Raw genomic sequence first — 19414 nt, 5'->3', positions numbered from 1 at the left:
TTTAGCCACTGTGCTGCCCTATACCAGCTATGGCTCCCACTGCCAAAACCCATGAGGCAGAAACCATCTTCCAGTGTCTGGGCATTGCTCATGCGACTGGCATCAGATGGAGGATAATTTAGTGGACTGGAGGAGTGAGATGTCCCTCTAATATTTTCAAGGGTCGCACAGTGATTTGACTAACAGTATAGGCCCACGTTACATTTTATGTAGCTAACTTCCAATGATTTGTGCTGCATGGCATGTCTTCACTTTGAAAAAAGCTGGAGATTGCTAATGGTAAACATTGGTTTTGTATCAGGAAAGGCAAGCCATCTAGGCTGTCATCACATTCTTCCACCCTAATATAAATAGTTTGTGTCTATTAAAAGTGAGTGTGATTTGTGTAGCTTGGCAGTGAGTAGAGCCCGGTATAATGGGTTTTAGTTCTAAGCAGTTTTATGCCGCTGTGTTCCCTTTTAATAGCTGCCTGGTTCCTGCTCTCAGGGGATGGTTGATAAGACGGTTTCTCACAGCCTGGGGCTGCAATGAGTCTGCAGATAGGACTTCAGCCTTCCCTATAAGGACATTCTAGTTCTTATAAAACCATTGCTCAATTATAAAGCATGAGCTTCCCTGAGGGAGTGCATATCACTCAGAGCTACTTCTCTGTCAGAAATGGAGAACATCATTGGGGACGTTGGCCATGGCTAGGGCTGCCAGCATTGCTACTCAAAGTATTATTAAACCCACAATAGTAAAATCAGTCTGTATATGCAGTAAAGCTTGCTTGTTATATTCACTGTGAAACTCTGCATTGTGTAAAATGCTCTGATCCTCCCCTTCTACTGTCCCCAATACATCTGCTCATAGCATGTGCAGCTTGCCCCCTCTTTTCTAAGTTTTCTGTGTATTGGTGAAGAGTTTTGTTTTGTTTGTTTTTTTTCTTGGGAGGGTGCATGTAATCAGCAGAGGGCCAATTAGCACTTTCCAGACAGAGGGTCAGGGGTTATGCATCCTCTGAGGACAACAAAAACTCCTCCTACTAACTTTAACCACTGCTCTACTGGACACTGATAGAAGTCAGAAGACTGCTGTTTAGAAAAAGTATTTGGCAGTATATATTTACTCCAATAATTGCATTTCCATGTTCTGTGTATGGTGTGAGACCATTTATAGTGAATGCAGGGTCTGGGGTTTACTAACACTTTAAGAATAACGGTTGGGATGGGTTTGAACCAACGACCCTAGTACTGCCAGGCAGAAACGCTAACCATTTAGCCAGTGTGCTGCCCTACAAATCATGCTTCTCTGTCTGGCAATCCAATGGACGTGTCTGGGTTTGGCAGTTGCCAGGATAACGGTACTTGTCTGGCTGCATTGTGCCAAGTGTACAGTTTGGTGGAGGGGGATTCTGGTGTGGGGTTGTTTTTCAGGGGTTGGGCTTGGCCCCCTGGTTCCAGTGAAGGGAACTCTTAAGGTGTCAGCATACCAAGACATTTTGGACAATTTCACGCTCCCAACTTTGTGGGAACAGTTTGGGGATGGCCCCTTCCTGTTCCAACATGACTGCACACCAGTGCACAAAGCAAGGTCCATAAAGACATGGATGAGTGAGTTTGGGATGGAGGAATCTTGACTGGCCTGCAGAGTCCTGACCTCAACCCCATAGAACACCTTTGGGATGAATTAGAGCGGAGACTGTGAGCCAGGCCTTCTCATCTGACATCAGTGCCTGACCTCACAAATGTGCTTCTGGAAGAATGATCAAACCTTCCCATAGACACCCTCCTAAACCTTGTGGACAGCCTTCCCAGAAGAGTTGAAGCTGTTATAGCTGCAAAGGGCCGGCCAACTCAATATTGAACCCTACAGACTAAGACTGGGATGGGAGTAAAGTTCATGTACATGGAAAGGCAGGTGTCAAAATACTTTTGGCAATATAGTGTGTGTATATATAATAATGTAATATTTTATTGAAAAGTTTAAACAACAAAGCCCACATAAGAATATAGGAGACATAGATATATCTCAAAGCTTGATCAGCAAGTTGTCATAGGGATGGTTGTGGTGGGTCCCGGCTTGCCTCTAAAACAGTGGCCTCCAAACTTTCTAATCAAAGGGCCAGATTACCGTCCTTCAGACTTTAGGAGGGTCGGAGTGGCCAGTGGGAGTAGAAAATGTTGCAGTGTCAGTAGGAGTAAAAAAAAAAAAAGATATTGCTTGTAGTCAGTTAAAGGAGGAATAGTGTCCAGTCATTGGTGTCAGTGGGAGAAATAGTGCCCCATAATTGGTATTAGTGGGATGAATAGTGCTCCAACATTGGTATCAGTGGGATGAATAGTGCCCCATCATTGGTGTCAGTGGGATGAATAGTGCCCCATCATTGGTATTAGTGGGATGAATAGTGCCCCATCATTGGTGTCAGTGGGATGAATAGTGCCCCATCATTGGTATTAGTGGGAGGAATAGTGCCCCATCGTTGGTGTCCGTGGGATGAATAGTGCCCCATCGTTGGTGTCCGTGGGATGAATAGTGCCCCATTGTTGGTGTCCGTGGGATGAATAGTGCCCCATCATTGATATCCACTTCGTAGGAATGGTTTACGGGGCCTTAAATAATTGGAAAATTGGAATTCTGACTTCTGATGGAAATTGTTCTTCATCTATGTCCCCCAACAGGCAGGTCGCCGGGGAAGGTTCCAACTGTGTTTTTGATATGCTCCATTAATTGTGTCATCTATTAATATGCCCAAAATTTCTGATGTTTTTGTATAGAGTGGAGAATGTGAAATTATAGATAGATTATATATATCTATCTCTATCTGGAGGGAGGGAGAGGGGGGAATATATATATATATATATATATATATAGAGAGAGAGAGAGAGAGAGATCAGGTTTTTATTGCAGCCTGTATACCTTGCTGTGGTGATTTATCCCCATTTCCCCTTTGGCTAAAATCAACACTGGTGTTGTGTCGTCACCCCTGTGTATGTTTCCCCATTTCCAAAATGCAGCCTATCATGATTATATATCCATGCATTTATTTTGTGATGTACATCCACACTGGTCCTATCTTCTGATCGCTCTCGGATGTCTTTAGCGTTGGGTTATTTGCACATAGTGTTGCCTGTGGAAGTTTTATTTAAATAAAGATATTACATAAAAGTGCCTAAAATATTCTGTATATGCCACTGATGCTGGTAAAATGTGAGCAAACATTTTACGCTTTCCTAAATATTGTCACATTTACAGATGGGATTGTGAAAAGAGGATGCTTGTTCCTTTTAATATACCGTGTTACTGGCGACACTGCAAGTCGGCGCTATGAAAAATGTTGGTCCTGTACTGCATAATGTAACTCTTGTGTAAATGAAGACTGTATGTTGGAGGCACTGGGCACAAACTGAATGCTTAACATTTTTTTGCAGAAAAAAATGGTCATGAAAGTTATAGAGCAATAAGTGAAAACATTTTCTGAATTACAAACGATATCAAATTAACACTGCAGCTGATCTGAAGCCAGAAAGTCCAATGGATTTACCTAAATACTGAAAACCCAGTTAAAGGCTAAATACACAACTGAAATCCATATATGGGGAAGTTCTCCCTGCCAAATGATTTGTATTTGTCTATCCAGCCCTAAAACGTACACAGCTTTGCTACACAGCACAGCTCTGTATGGCAGGGCAGGAGACCAGCCTGTAACCGAACAGTGAATGAGCTCATTTTTCTTTCACTCTGCTCTCTCCACCTCTCAGCATGCTTCTTGTGAACACGAGGATTGCAGCACAACTGACTGGATCCTTTACCTTTCCCAATGGCAATTGCCAAGGTGCAGAAGGGGTCTAGTATTGTATTTTTTATTGGTTTCATATTATCACTGGGTGCATGTGCCATACTGTGCAACCAGAATAGTGATGTAGTGTACCACAGGCTGCAGTGTTCCTGAGTAGACCACGGAGAAGAAATTGACATTTGAAGACACAGAGGTGTTGTAATGTGGTGAGGAGTAATTATTTTGTGTTGGGGATTTTAAGACACATTGAAGTGCATTGAAGACCATTGTAGAGCTAGACCTGTTGGAGAACAGTAAGGTTTTTTAATGTTCCTAGAAGCAGGCTAAACCATTTCACAGGTGAGGGACTCTGTGAAGTCTGGCTGCAGTCATAACTTGGTTCTCACACTAGTCTTAGGACATTCTCTCCACCTAAGAATGGAATTGCTGGGTGTTTGAGCAGCCAATCACCAAGCACCAGTACTGTCACATGTGAGGAAGGTAGATAAGTTACATGCTCCCCATACCTGGAAGTACTCTTCTTCTGACAGCTGACTAAAGGAGCAGGGAAGGAAAATGAAGGTGAGTAGGTGCAGTGGGGGAAGGGTGGCAATGAAAGCTGTCCATATGTAGCATCCTCCTAGATGGGTTGCTAGAAAGGTTCAGGTAAAGTTTAGCTCCTCTGTAATCATTGGTGTGGTGTGTGTGATTATTTTTGCTTTTTTAGGTCTCACTGGCCGCATGCTTAACTGCTTCTCCCTGCCTTCTGGTGGATTCTAGAATGTAGTGGGTTGGAAGGGGCAGACCCTTGGCCTAAATATTTATGTAAAACCAAGACGACATCTCTTGCGCTCAGACCTAGGTCAGGAATAGTTGGATTGACCAACTTCCATAATAACTTGTCCACCAAAGAATCAAAGGTTGTGCAGCTCTTTAGCAAGGCTGGGGAAGCCTGACCAGTACTTCAAATAAGAAATAAGAGTGCACCATCCTTGTGCATTACCTCAGTGATAAAATCTATTTTATTTAAATAAGATGTATACTCACAAACATAGCAATATAAAAAGCATGTAATGTCCAAGAGTGGATCATAAGAGTTCAAGTAGCGTGTGAATCCCACTGGAAGGGAGACTCTCTGTATAAGGCTGACGCGTTTCAAAGGCAGATCCCTTCTTCCTCAGAGCCAACATGATAGAGATTGCCCTCCTCTCCGTCTTCTATTTATGTGGTCTTTGCCAATCCCTGGAGAGAGGCTGATCAGTAGGTGGCTGAGAGGTGCATCAATAGTATGGAGACTGGAGCAGCAGGGTTCTTGTTCAGGAGGAGAAGACCCCAGTTTGAAGTGCTGCCGCCCTTCTGGGCAGCGTAGGTGAAATTTTTCAGTTCATTGAGGTCCCAGCTCAGTGGGATCTGAGGGGGCCTATTTTCTGAGAGTAGCTGGAGTCCTATCAAGTACTTCCACTGAGGATCTGGTCTGGGAATTCACAGGAGACGTGTGGCTAATAGTGGATGGAAGTATCTGGGGAAATTGTAAGTACAGGCCTGAGTGTAGGATTTGCTGCTACTATCCCTTTTGAGAATTTGCGCTGCTGGTTTGGGACTTTTCCTTTTCCCTGAGGGCCCAGAGTTGCTCATTCCCTATAGTCTGATAAAGGGGGACTATCCTAAGGAGTGTAGACAAAGCAAAGAGTGTCCTCTGATTTTTGCACTTTGTTCGGGAGTATTCCACAGCTCCCTGCACTCCAACCAAGTTTAGTTTGCAGTAAAGTCTAAAAGACACCCCAAGTCTGCTCATTGAGCTGTGAGACTGGCTGTGCTGTTGTGTGCCTGGCTGCTTCTACACCAAATGGGAAGAAAACCTGGGACAAATAAACAGGCCTGTCACAGGGCTGGCTCTTCACATACATGGATTGAAATTGGTTCAGCAGGGACCGAACACATTTCTATTCATGTATGGCAACTGCAGTTGAACAGAAGTTGATCTACCAATCGACGTCTACTCAACCACTCTGTCGGATTTTAGCCGCTCGCTATAGCCTGCAGCGCTGATGTGTGTATTCTGACAGCGGGACGTCTCCTCATTGTTATAATACAAATAGACAGCAGAGGAGAATTCCTCCATCCACCTTGAATGTTTATATGGAAAAATTGGTCCAGTTTCTTTTTTTTTTTTTTTTCTTTTTTTTTTTCATTCAACAAAAACTCACTCATCTCTGGCCAGCCCCAATGAGCCAGTCGCCTTGTCTGCATGGACAAAGGACAGGTAAATTGTAAGGATTTAAACTGCCTCAGACTTAAAGTGGTTGTAAAGGATGAAGCTTTATTACCTTCAGCCTTTATGCATGGAGAAATGAATGCACCTCCAGCACACCACGATCTACAGTTGGTTTACATCTGTGCCTTAGGTCCTTCGGTAATATAAGATGGGGGATATACAAAATGAATGGCACTGCACCGCAGTTTGTGCCTTGTGATAATGTGCAGAAATCTGGCCAAAAATTACAGAAGGAAACAAATGCTATAATCTATGTCCAGCTCATCCAGTTGTGCTGTTGGGCCAATTGAACTGAGGGACATGTAGGAAGGTCACTGGGCACTCAACTACAGTGCCGGTGATTGAACTACGTGTCTCACATTGCAATGCATGTACTCTCTAGAAAAACTCAGAAATGCATCTTTTGAATGTAGGCCTGCAAAACCGTTTAAGCACATTTTTAAGATGAATTAGTTTTCTCATTGTGATTGGCATCTACCACTTTAAGTAAAGGCCTTCAGAAATACCAACATTATACGATTATTTCACCGTGTGACCATAAGTGGTTGAATCTGGTGAACCATCCTTAATTTCTGTTGTGCCCTGTGAACGTCATAGGAGAAATTGCTCTGATGTGCATGAAATTCAAAGACGTGCCATGATATTTACGTAGGTTCATGCAATGATGAACACTCGAGTTGGCATGTTTGGCTGTTGCCATCCAGTAAAACTGTCCAATTGTTTCACCAGTTAGACCACAAAGCTGTCTAAATATTTACCAGTATGATTGCAGGTTTTCAGATTCATCATTATTGGAGATGGGTGATCTAATTAGACAAACTTTTTAATATATATAATTTTTTTTTCCATTTTTAATCCTTGTACTGCTGCTTTCAATGTTCTTTTTTTTACTTTTTTCTTCTTTTTGTCTTTTTTTTTTTTTTTGTTTTTTTTGTTTTTCTGTGCAAAAAAGTGTAAAGTAATGAGGCTAAGAGCTCATGTACACTGCAGCTGATAAACTCAGGTTTAGGAGCTGTTCAGCGGTTTTTTCAGCAGCCTCTGAACTCTCCCTAATCTTTTCCTATGTGTCCATGTACACATCTTCGTTTACAGGCATTTGTGTTTACAGTCGTTTTTTTTAAAGCAGAAAACTTGCGCTCAGCAGTCGATTTTATCAGCGTTTCAAACGCAAAACGCTTGTAAACGCAGCAAATCGTGTTTATAAGCTTTTGTGCCTGAAAATTTTTTTTAACTCTTCCAGTTCCCGATGCTGTCCAGAGCCTTTTTTCATCATGAAAAAATGCATGTAAAGCATTTTCAAGGTACTCAGATGGACAAAACACTGAACACAGGATGTTCCTACACATTGTAAGGACCAATTCACACATCAGACCTCTCCCACCCTTGGAAACAAAAGATATGTTAATGCCCATTCACAGCTCAAATTCCTCATGAAGACCCCCTGCCAGGTGGCCTTAATGACTCACTCCACCAGAAACCTCTCCCACCCTTGGAAACAAATGAAATGTGAATGAGCAATTCACACCTAAGCTAATCTCAACACAGATACTTCTATCTCTGCTTCTACTCTCTGTATTTCTCTGAAACAGTCTGAAATAGTTAAATATTTACCACTTTTCAGTGCATTCTGGGCATTTGGGAGGTTCCCCTGTGCTTATCTTTAAAAACCGCTTCTAAACACAAACGAACATAAACGCGGTATGCAATCGCGGCTAAACAGACGTTTTTTAACCTGTTTTCAGCAGTCAGTTTCCATCGTTTAGAAGTGTCCTGTGTACATGGGGCCTTGTAAGTTGTCTTTTCAGGTCCAGGAAAGGTAAATGGAGCTGCTCTGACTTTCAGGGTCCATTTAAATCCTGTCCCCCCCCCCCCCCCCCCCAAAGACCTAAAGACAAACAAATGAAACCAGCGCTCAGAACTTCATGCAGACTAAAAGGAATTCACAATGGGAAACGAAGAGGTGCAGCCCTTCAAAGATCGGGAAATCTAAGCACTCATGAACAAAGAACAAAAAAGGCGCACTCTCATCGTGCATTACTGTGGTACACCATATGTTTATTGTGTAATCAAATAGATATATACTCACAAACCAAACCACATAATGAAAGCAGTATGAAAAGTCCGCAATGGCAGTCAATGCAATGCTGTGCCCCAATTGGGGATAAACAGACGCGTTTCGGGAGACAAACCTCCTTCCTCAGAGCTGAAGTGTGTACCTGCTGGTCCAATACTTTATATGCCAAAAGATACCAAAGAGGTAAAATAATCCCTCTCCCCACAACCACATGGTGGTCCAATCACAGCAAGGACCGATTGGACCCACCTCCAACAAAAAAAAAGAAAACTTTTTAAAATCAAATAAAATAAAAGTTATAATAGAAATAATAAGATGTATATGCATATCCATCCATTCATGCATATACATCTTATTATTTCTATTTCCACTTTTATTTGATTTGATTTTAAAACGTGTTGGTTTTTTTTTTTTTTTTTTTTTTGGGAGGTGGGTCCAATCGGTCCTTGCTGTGATTGGACCACCATGTGGTTGTGGGGAGAGAGATTATTTGACCTCATATAAGTATTGGACCAGCAGGTACACACTTCAGCTCTGAGGAAGGGGGTTTGTCTCCCAAAACGCATCAGCTTATCCCCAATTGCATTGACTGCCATTGCGGACTATTTATACTGCTTTCATTATCCTTTGGTTTGTGAGTATATATCTATTTGATGACACAATAAATATGTGGTGTACCACGGTAATGCACGACGAGAGTGCGCCCTTTTTTGTTCTTTGTTCACTAACCTCCCAAAGACCTTTTTAATGTTGTCTCCCCGTCGACTTTAAGGCATTTCCTCTACATTTATTGTCTTTTTTTTTTTTTTTTTTTTTCCCAGAAATGTTTAGTGAAAAGCTATAACTAAAAAATGTGCTCATCACTAATCCATATCTGTAGCCAGGTTATATTGACAAATGTGTTATCAGCCCACAGGACAAGCGCTCATTAGCATTGGATATTTGTTACTTTGTCCGGAATACTCCTCTGTGTTTGTAACTTTATCTTCTGTTTCCTTTTTTTTTCAGGCGATGACAAATTTGGGCGTAAGATCGTCGTGTTCAGCGCCTACCGCCTGCCTCCGTGTCACCAGCTCGATCATGTTAAACTTCTACAGTAAGTGGCTATAGTAGTCCCTAGATGCGATGTTGCCATCTGGTTCTGCCATGTTTCCAGCTAGACTCATTAATCAGTCTTTGCAGTGCAAACATAAAGGTCCGCTGTAGAGCCTGACAGCAGACACAGGCAGCTGGCCCACTTCTAATCTGTTTTCCTCCTAGTGGTAAGAGCTCACACCATATTTGGTGCTTGGCCCTCTGCATTCCATATGGTTTTATTACTATTTCCAGCTGTAAAAAGAAACCCTTCTGTGTTGGCTTAACTGCCAGACTAATCCAAACTGTGGCTTTGTAGGATTGCTCATGGGCTTTTGTGTATAGTGCAGTTTTTAGCTTTTTTTTTTTCTCCAAAACTTTGCTTACAAAAAAGCTTTAAAGGATACCCATATAAGTATACACCCTGTAATGCTTTATAGCAAATACTGATATACTCACATCGGGCTTATGATCAAAAGTCATTAACACTCATACATAGACATGCTCACACCCTGGGGCCTGTTTGGGGGTCCATAAATGAAAACTGTTCCATATGTTGCTGTGTTCTATGCAAATAAAAGTGTGTTCAGTGAATCAATAAGTGAGTTCCACTACCATTGTCATGCTGCAATCATAATGTGTGAAGAATTTTTCATAACCACTTCATAACATCTACTTATTGTGATTTATATTCTGTGAGTTCCACCATCCTTTGAGAAAGCCACAGAGAAAGTGATGTAACGTGTCAGAGTGCCGCCTAGTGACGTCATCGTGCTATCCCGAAGTAGCCGCTGGAGAGCATACTGGTGATGGTCTTATCCTTAAAGAGGGGCATGTACCTTTTATTGTTAGAAATTTTAAAGGTGGTGCACTGCTGGATTTTTTTTTTTAGTGCAGCTGCTTTGTGAGGGTTTTTTTTTTTTTACCTTTTAACCTCTAGGTGCCGGCCGCGTCTGGGCCTTGACGCCGAGTGGCCGCACATTTGCGTGCAATTAAGAAAAACATATGTAATGAGAGTGCACGCTCCCAGCACACACGTTCGGTACTCACAGAAAGGTCCCAATCTCCTCTTTCGATTGGGACCTTTCCCGATTATGTGACCGCGAATCACGGCTGTCACATGATCCAAAGACCCCGCCTCCCAGCTTCTGAAACCCTTAAAGGGCCGGGAGGCGCCGGCACCAAGGGGTTAATAGCCATTGTTTTGTTTTGTTTTTTTTAATGGTAAAACACTATGTTCAGTTCCTAATTTTTTGTAGCAGAAACACTGGTGGATTTACCTTGCCTCGTTTAGTCCTCTTTGCTGTGAGTATAAGAGGGGCCCACGGGATGATTCCAGATATCTTAAGAAGCCAAATAAGACACCTTAAAGCGCGTTGTGACCTATGGTTATAAATAGGTTAACATATTCAGGCAAGTGTGGATTGTGGATGGTGGTGAGACTCAAGGGATAGCATTCACAATAGGGAGTGTGGGTGGACCCTACAGAAAGTAAACGTTATGAAGTGGTTATGGAAAATTCTTCACTCATGATTGCAGCATGATAATGGTGGTGGAACCCACTTATTCACTGAAGAACAAACTTTTATTTGTATGTGACACAGCAGCATAGAGCATGAACTGTTTTCATTTATGGACCTTTTGCAAACTTTATTTTAACACCTTTTCCATACTGATTTAAGTCAGTACATGGGGTATTGTTTTTGGTACACCAGTTATTTGTTTGTTCCTGTTTGAAAGTATTGTGTGCGGTTATGTTGCGCCGCACTATTTGGTATGGTATGGCAACACAGTGTGAGCAGCAACATTCGTATTATCTATTTATTCAATGCAGGAGGGAACATTAACAAAAAGGAAAACCGTGGTTGGGTTTGAAGTTCTAACTCATCCCCACTTCATAAAAAAGCTGATATTAATATTTAATTTTTACATCTGCATGATCAAAGTGCTGACCACATATCTAGTACAGGCGTACCTCGGTTTACGAACTCCTCGGTTAACGTAATTTTTGGTTTACGAATGAAAATCCATTGAAATTAATGCCTCGGTTTACAATTTGTTTTCGCAATACGAACGGATTAATTGGTTTTCAATGCATTTACAATTTTTTTTTAATCATGTCCCTTTATTAAAGTGCACTTTAAAGGTATAAAGCAGTGGTTCTCAACCTTTCTAACGCCGCGACCCCTTAATACAGTTCCTCATGTTGTGGTGACCCCCAACCATAAAATTATTTTCGTTGCTACTTCATAACTGTAATTTTGCAGTGGGAGGAATAGTGCCCCATCATTGGTGTCAGTGGGGGGAATAGTGCCACATCATTGGTGTCAGTGGGATGAATAGTGCCCCATCATTGGTGTCAGTGGGATGAATAGTGCCCCATCATTGGTGTCAGTGGGGGGAATAGTGCCCCATCATTGGTGTCAGTGGGGGGAATAGTGCCACGTCATTGGTGTCAGTGGGATGAATAGTGCCCCATCATTGGTGTCAGTGGGAGGAATAGTGCCCCATCATTGGTGTCAGCGGGAGGAATAGTGCCACGTCATTGGTGTCAGTGGGATGAATAGTGCCCCATCATTGGTGTCAGTGGGAGGAATAGTGCCCCATCATTGGTGTCAGTGGGGGGAATAGTGCCCCATCATTGGTGTCAGTGGGAGGAATAGTGCCACGTCATTGGTGTCAGTGGGAGGAATAGTGCCACATCATTGGTGTCAGTGGGAGGAATAGTGCCCCATCATTGGTGTCAGTGGGAGGAATAGTGCCCCATCATTGGTGTCAGTGGGAGGAATAGTGCCACGTCATTGGTGTCAGTGGGAGGAATAGTGCCACGTCATTGGTGTCAGTGGGAGGAATAGTGCCACGTCATTGGTGTCAGTGGGAGGAATAGTGCCCCATCATTGGTGTCAGTGGGAGGAATAGTGCCACGTCATTGGTGTCAGTGGGAGGAATAGTGCCACGTCATTGGTGTCAGTGGGAGGAATAGTGCCACGTCATTGGTGTCAGTGGGAGGAGTAGTGCCACGTCATTGGTGTCAGTGGGAGGATAAGTGCCCCATCATAGGTGTCAGTGGGGGGAATAGTGCCCCATCATTGGTGTCAGTGGGAGGAATAGTGCCCCATCATAGGTGTCAGTGGGAGGAATAGTGCCCCATCATTGGTGTCAGTGGGGGGAATAGTGCCCCATCATTGGTGTCAGTGGGAGGAATAGTGCCCCATCATTGGTGTCAGTGGGAGGAATAGTGCCCCATCACTGGTGTCAGTGGGAGGAATAGTGCCCCATCATTGGTGTCAGTGGGAGGAATAGTGCCCCATCATTGGTGTCAGTGGGAGGAATAGTGTCCCATCATTGGTGTCAGTGGGAAGAATAGTGCCCCATCATTGGTGTCAGTGGGAGGAATAGTGTCCCGTCACTGATGTCAATGGGAGGAATAGTGCCCCCATCATTGGTGTCAGTGGGAGGAATAGTGCCCCCATCATTGGTGTCAGTGGGAGGAATAGTGCCCCCATCATTGGTGTCAGTGGGAGGAATAGTGCCCCATCATTGGTGTCAGTGGGGGGAGGAATAGTGCCCCATCATTGGTATCAGTGGGGGGAGGAATAGTGCCCCATCGTTGGTGTCAGTGGGGGGAATAGTGCCCCATCATTGGTGTCAGTGGGGGGAATAGTGCCCCATCATTGGTGTCAGTGGGGGGAATAGTGCCCCATCATTGGTGTCAGTGGGGGGAATAGTGCCCCATCATTGGTGTCAGTGGGGGGAATAGTGCCCCATCATTGGTGTCAGTGGGAGGAATAGTGCCCCATCACTGGTGTCAGTGGGAGGAATAGTGTCCCATCACTGGTGTCAGTGAGAGGAAAAGTGCCCCATCATTGGTGTCAGTGGGAGGAATAGTGCCCCATCATTGGTGTCAGTGGGAGGAATAGTGTCCCATCATTGGTGTCAGTGGGAGGAATAGTGCCCCATCGTTGGTGTCAGTGGGAGGAATAGTGCCCCATCGTTGGTGTCAGTGGGAGGAATAGTGCCCCATCGTTGGTATCAGTGGGAGGAATAGTGACCCATCATTGGTGTCAGTGGGAGGAATAGTGACCCATCATTGGTGTCAGTGGGGGGAGGAATAGTGCCCCATCGTTGGTAATAGTGACACCAATGATTGGGCACTATTCCTCCCACTGATACCAATGATACTTACCTTGCTGACCCCTGCTCCAGCCTGGGCTCGCTCGCTCCCTCCCTCTCCCATGGTACAAACACTTACCGGTCAGATGTCTTCCTTCTCCGGCCGCTTTCCTCCTCTTCACTCGCTCGTGCTTCGCGGTGCCGCTCGGCTCCTCCTTTCCAAGCTCCACCTCCTCGCCGGTGATTGGCCGCCTGTGTGCCTCTCTTGAGCTACAGTTCCGGCGGCCAATCACCGACGAGGAAGGATTGATCCCGGGGGTGTGTCCAGATGACAGGGACGGCATGTCATCCCGCCCACACCTGCAGACGGATCAAGGAGCGGTGTCTCGGTTCCTAAGGCCATCGGAAATATGTGTTTTCCGATGGTCTTAGGCGACCCCTGGGAAAGTGTCGTTCGACCCCCAAAGGGGTCGCGACCCCCAGGTTGAGAACCGCTGGTATAAAGGGTTTTGAACAGATGAGACTTTTTTTTTTTTAACTTTTTTCTGACCCCCGGAATGGATTAATTGGTTTTCAATGCATTTACGAATTTTTTTCGCAATACAAATGGATTAATTGGTTTTCAATGCATTTACAAATTAATTTTTAATCATGTCCCTGTACAGTATTTATGCCTTTAAAGTACATTTTAAAGAGTTTTGAACAGATAAAACCCTTTTACTTTTGTCTGACCTCTGGAATGGATTAATTTGGTTTTCAATGCAGTCCTATGGGAAACCGTGTTTCAGTTTACAAATTTTTCTCAATATGAAAAGTCCTACAGAACGCATTAAATTCGTAAACCGAGGTACGCCTGTATATAGAAGACTAACACCCATAAATACTGGCTTAAACCATTTTTAAAGAGTGCTGAAATTTCCATTATGAAGCAGCTGTTTTTGTTCACTAGAACCTAACATTGTTACAGCACTAAGCTCCATGTTCCTCATGCTTTAACGCCATTTCTAGTGGATTAATTTACAATTTATTTACACAACCTGAACACCACAATGCTATCCGGTTTTCATACCCAGCATGCCCATCCCCTTTTTTGTTTTGTTCTTTGTTTCCTGGTACCATTTTCCATTCAGTTGACAGAGATCTTACTGGGTTGCTTTACTCTTTGATCAACATAAAGAAAAATGGAAAGAGGAAGAACGTGGAAGGAAATTGCACAAGAAAACACACAACATACCCTGCATAGCCTTTCAGGGCACTGACAAAGCAAACGTAGGAGGAAGTATAGACCATTTGCACTTAATGCTAAACGCCTGGTAGTTAGTTCTAAAATATAATCATTTATCTAGGAATGTGTTCATTAAAATGTATACATCCAGTATAAATGCCTACATTTTATCTTGGTTTGCTTCCTGCAATCCGCAGGACAGAGCGGAAAGGTCAGCACTGTGACCCTGTCAGTATGTATTGATTTGCACAGTTGTGTTAGGCTACAATTATGAAGATACTTACAGGGGAAATGAGCATAGGAACATCATCAATGTGCTGCCTCTTATGGGATAGGGGTCTTGTTTTCTGTGCCCAGAAGGAAGCTTGCAGATGTTACTGTAAATTGGAGCATATATGAAGTCCTGAGGTTAAGCATTTTACTTGGGGTTCTGCTTTCAATTGTATGATAGTTTGTGGGTGCGTGCGAGTAGGAAGCAAAAATGAAAGGGTCAGGTCTGCCAATGACTTCTGCGGTCTGTTAGTTTTGATATTATTTATTACAGGTACTTGTATAGCGTCATCAATTTAGGCAGCGCTATATATATATATATATATATATATATATATATATATATATATATATATATATATATATATATACACATACACATACATACATGCATTTATATATATATATGTGTGCGTGTGTATATGTATGTATGTATGTATGTGTATATATATATATATATATATATATATATATATATATATATATATATATATCCCCGACCTGCCTTCCTGCTAATCCTTATTGTGTTCTCCAGATCTTCAGTGTAAAATACATCACCATGAGTGGGAGCACCACTCTGTAATTGTGACTGGTATGCAGACATGAGAATATCAAGTGGAACTTAACTGTATCTGAGCACCACAAACCGAAAATGTTATTTAATTCACTTTTAAAATTCGCTACAAACTCAACCATCCATCCAACGTCTGTGTTGTATTCTTATTTTGAGTAATCACTTTGATAAGCTCCCTCCCAGCATTCTCTAGCTGTGGCCATCTTGGGTAAGGGCAGATGATTCATGGTAGCATTTACTTTCTGAAATCAGTCTGTCCTTGCTGTGAAACCGCCCTAGAAAAATCTTGCACAATGCAGGACAATATACGCTGGCTACAGGTCAGGCATGCAGGCAGGAGGGCGTGTTAAGCTGAGAAAGACCCTCCTTCAGATACAAATATGATATATGAGTAAATATGATATACCTTCCTATCTATTTACTAATGCTATCAGCATACACATGTTCCAAATTATTATGCAAATTCTATTTAAGTGTCACAAAGATTTAAATATTTTGTTTTTCAGTTTAACTCATGGATGGCATTGTGTGTCAGGGCTCTTTTGATCACTGAAAACAATCTCGGACACCTGTGATAATTAGATTGGCCGGTGAGCCCAATTTAAGGAAAAACTACTAAAGGACGGTGTTCCACATTATTAAGCAGAGCACCATTTTCAAGCAATATGGGGAAGAAAAAGGATCTCTCTGCTGCCGAAAAGAGTGAAATAGTTCAATGCCTTGGACGAGGTATGAAAACATTAGATATTTCACGAAAACTTAAGCGTGATCATCGCACTATTAAGAGATTTGTGGCTGATTCAGAGCACAGACAGGTTTGTGCAGATAAAGGCACATTGAGGAAGATTTCTGCCAGATCCATGCATCGGATCAAGAGAGCAGCTGCTAAAATACCATTACATAGCAGCAAACCGATATTTGAAGCTGCTGGTGCCTCTGGAGTCCCACGGACATCAAGGTGTAGAGTCCTCCAGAGTCTTGCAACTGTGCATAAACCTTCTATTCGGCCACCACTAACCAATGCTCACAAGCAGAAACGGCTGCATTGGGCAGAAAAATACATGAAGACTAATTTTCCAACAGTCCTGTTCACTGATGAGTGCCGTGCAACCCTGGATGGTCCAGATGGATGGAGTAGTGGATGGTTGGTGGACGGCCACCCTGTTCCAACAAGGCTGCGACGTCAGCAAGGCGGTGGTGTAGTCATGTTTTGGGTCGGAATCATGGGAACAGAGCTGGTCGGCCCCTTTAGGGTCCCCGAAGGTGTAAAGATGACCTCTGCAAAGTATGTGGAGTTTATGACTGACCACTTTCTTCCCTGGTACAGAAGGAAGAACTATGCTTTCCATAATAAAATCATCTTCATGCATGACAATGCACCATCTCATGCTGCAAAGAATACCTCTGCATCAATGGCTGCTATGGGGATAAAAGGAGAGAAAGTCATGGTGTGACCTCCATCCTCCCCTGACCTCAATCCTATTGAGAACCTTTGGAGCATCCTCAAGCAAAAGATCTATGAGGGTGGGAGGCAGTTTACATCCAAACAGCAGCTCTGGGAGGCAATTCTGACATCTTGCAAACAAACTCAAGCAGAAACTATCCAAAAACTCACAAGTTCAATGGATGCAAGACTTGTGAAGCTGCTATCAAATAAGGGGTCCCATGTTAAAATGTAACGTGACCTGTTAAAATGTTTAAAAAGTTAAAATGTTGTTAAAGGTTTGATTGAAATAGCTTTTGATTTCAGTAAATATGCTGCAAACACAACAAATGGCAATTTTCAGTTCTTTACAACCTATGAAGTGTTTTGAAACTTACTGTGCGTAATAATTTGGAACAGTGCATTGGAAGTGTTTTATGTTTAACAAAAATCCTGTTATCATTAGAAGGTTTGTTCAGTAAAATTTGAATTGTACTCTTAATAGTTGATAACATGAGAATTATGCTGACTGTTATTTACAGCAATTATTTAGGTAAATGAGAAAAATATAATTTGTATAATAATTTGGAACACGGTGTAAGGATTAACACTTGTTCAAGTTTGAGAGCGTAAAGTTCCACTTTCAGTACAGAGATCTTACCAGTTGAGTACTTATTGGGTATTAGCAGCCACTAGGTGGTTTAAAATTGCAGCATCTGCCAGAAAGTGAAATGTTCATTTTAGGTGAACTGACCCTTTTAAAAGGTGTGAAGAGTCCAAGACTGGCCATACATCAGTCCTTCTTTTTTTTTTTTTTCTATTCAACCAGCGGGTTGAACGAAAAAGCAAGCTCCGTTTCTCCCATCCACAGATTTGATGTAGATGGAGGAATGCTTACCGCTGTACTATTGCATTCTGCCAGCGGGGAGTCTTCCCCCCGCTGGCAGAATACAATTTATTTATTTCAGGTACTTATATAGTGCTGTCAGTTTACGCCGCGCTTTACATATATATTGTACATTCACATCAGTCCCTAAAGGGGTGTACAATCTAAAGTACAATAATTACTGTTGATGGCTATAGCCAGCAGGCACTGATTGTTCAGAAAATATCTGACAGGCTGGTTATACAGTCATACATAGGTCAATAGAAAGATCGACTTGTGTGCAACCCAATAGCCCATACATGGATCAAAATTCAGCCAGTTCCTGCTGGACTGGATACATTTTGATCCATGTATGGTCGGCTTAACTCTGTTAACCGCATGTTGCTGTGCTCACTGTGGTGGCCCTAGAGTGCTCCTTTACATAGAAAAAGCAGGTCATGTATAGACCAGACAATTACATTATCACCTCTGCTGCTTAATTATGTGAAGTAATAAGGAGTTATTTACAGTTTGTGACCATAACGTAAACTACTCCATAAACTAAACTGTCTCCCAGCATTACACATTCAGGTCAAAGCTGACAGAAGTTATGACCTGCATAGTAGCTTCAGGTAGTGAAGCCAAATGGGGCAGATTTATTACCCTGGTAAGTGACTCCTAAGTTAAGGAATATCAGCCTCACTGAGGGGCTTGAGCCTTTTTGTTCTTTCAGATTCCCTTTATAGTATACTGTAACTGTTCTTTATAACAAATCCTCAAATCCCAAGTCCTGTCTGACTGATTTGTTTTTCTGTTTCCCTGCAGGTATCTGAAGCACACATTGGACCAGTATGTGGAAAGTGATTATACTTTGATCTACCTGCACCATGGCCTAACCAGTGAGAACAAGCCCTCTCTGGGTTGGCTAAGAGATGCGTACCGAGAGTTTGACCGCAAGTAAGAACATAACTCTGCTCTTCGTATCCGAATAAAGAACTGTCTCTATTGGTCCATAGCAAATCATCAAATTCTCCCTTTTATTCCACTGCTTTCCAAATGTGTAGGTGGTAAAAGATTCCAGATAGTGATAAAACTTCCTTGCCCTCTCATGTCTCACACATTTCTATTGGCCAACGAAGCAGTCTATCATTGTGATGGATAAATGGAAATGCTCGTGGGTGGACAAGTTACGACACTTTCTGGAAGTGTCAGAGTTTTGCCCTGTAAGATTATGTCATAATGTGGCCCCGCTGACAGCAGAATTTAGTATCTGCCCTCTGATAGAAAGTGCATTGGTGCTCAACAGAGAGAACAGGCCAAATGGGGAGCCTGGAGCACCCAGAGTTGGACTTGAAGGTGCCCACAGTCAACACAGTATTTTCCCAGTCCAATCACTTGCACTCAGATCAGGAAATGACAGATACTCCACGCCAAAGGTTATGAAGAGGAGAAATGATCATTCAGCTGGGATTTTTTTTTTTTTTTAATTTAATTCCGAATAATAGCAGTATTAGAGAATGCCCAGCTGTTCTGATAGGAAGTATGAATACTACTAATTGGCTTGCTTTTTGGATAAAATCTTGATATTAACAGGAAACATATTTGAAGTGTTTATTCACCTTTGTTACCCCGCTGTGCTGTGGTAAATGAGGAATCCAGCAGAGCTGGCACAGAGCAGTATACAAATGAAATGAATACAGCTGCCTGCTCTGCCTTTCATCTCTGCTGTGTCCATGGAGAAGGTCTTGTACAGGAAAGACAAGT

At 42.7% G+C, this 19414-nt stretch overlaps 1 protein-coding gene across 1 annotated transcript in view; it reads left to right on the top strand.

Annotated features, from left to right (window-relative positions):
* Positions 1 to 19414, top strand: part of ARHGAP1 (Rho GTPase activating protein 1) — a 108716-nt gene that overhangs the window by 61235 nt on the left and 28067 nt on the right. Inside the window, exons 4-5 of the mRNA XM_089684570.1 lie at positions 9115 to 9202; positions 18476 to 18607. Of these exons, the coding sequence (XP_089540696.1) occupies positions 9115 to 9202; positions 18476 to 18607 (220 nt within the window). The remainder of the gene's footprint in view (positions 1 to 9114; positions 9203 to 18475; positions 18608 to 19414) is intronic.

This window comes from Staurois parvus, unplaced genomic scaffold (genome assembly GCF_062004578.1).
Source record: "Staurois parvus isolate SC_StPar_1 unplaced genomic scaffold, SC_StPar_1.0 ptg000350l, whole genome shotgun sequence".
Lineage (NCBI taxonomy): Eukaryota > Metazoa > Chordata > Amphibia > Anura > Ranidae > Staurois > Staurois parvus.
Note: the sequence above shows the minus strand (reverse complement) of the source record. Positions and strands in the feature narration are given on the sequence as shown.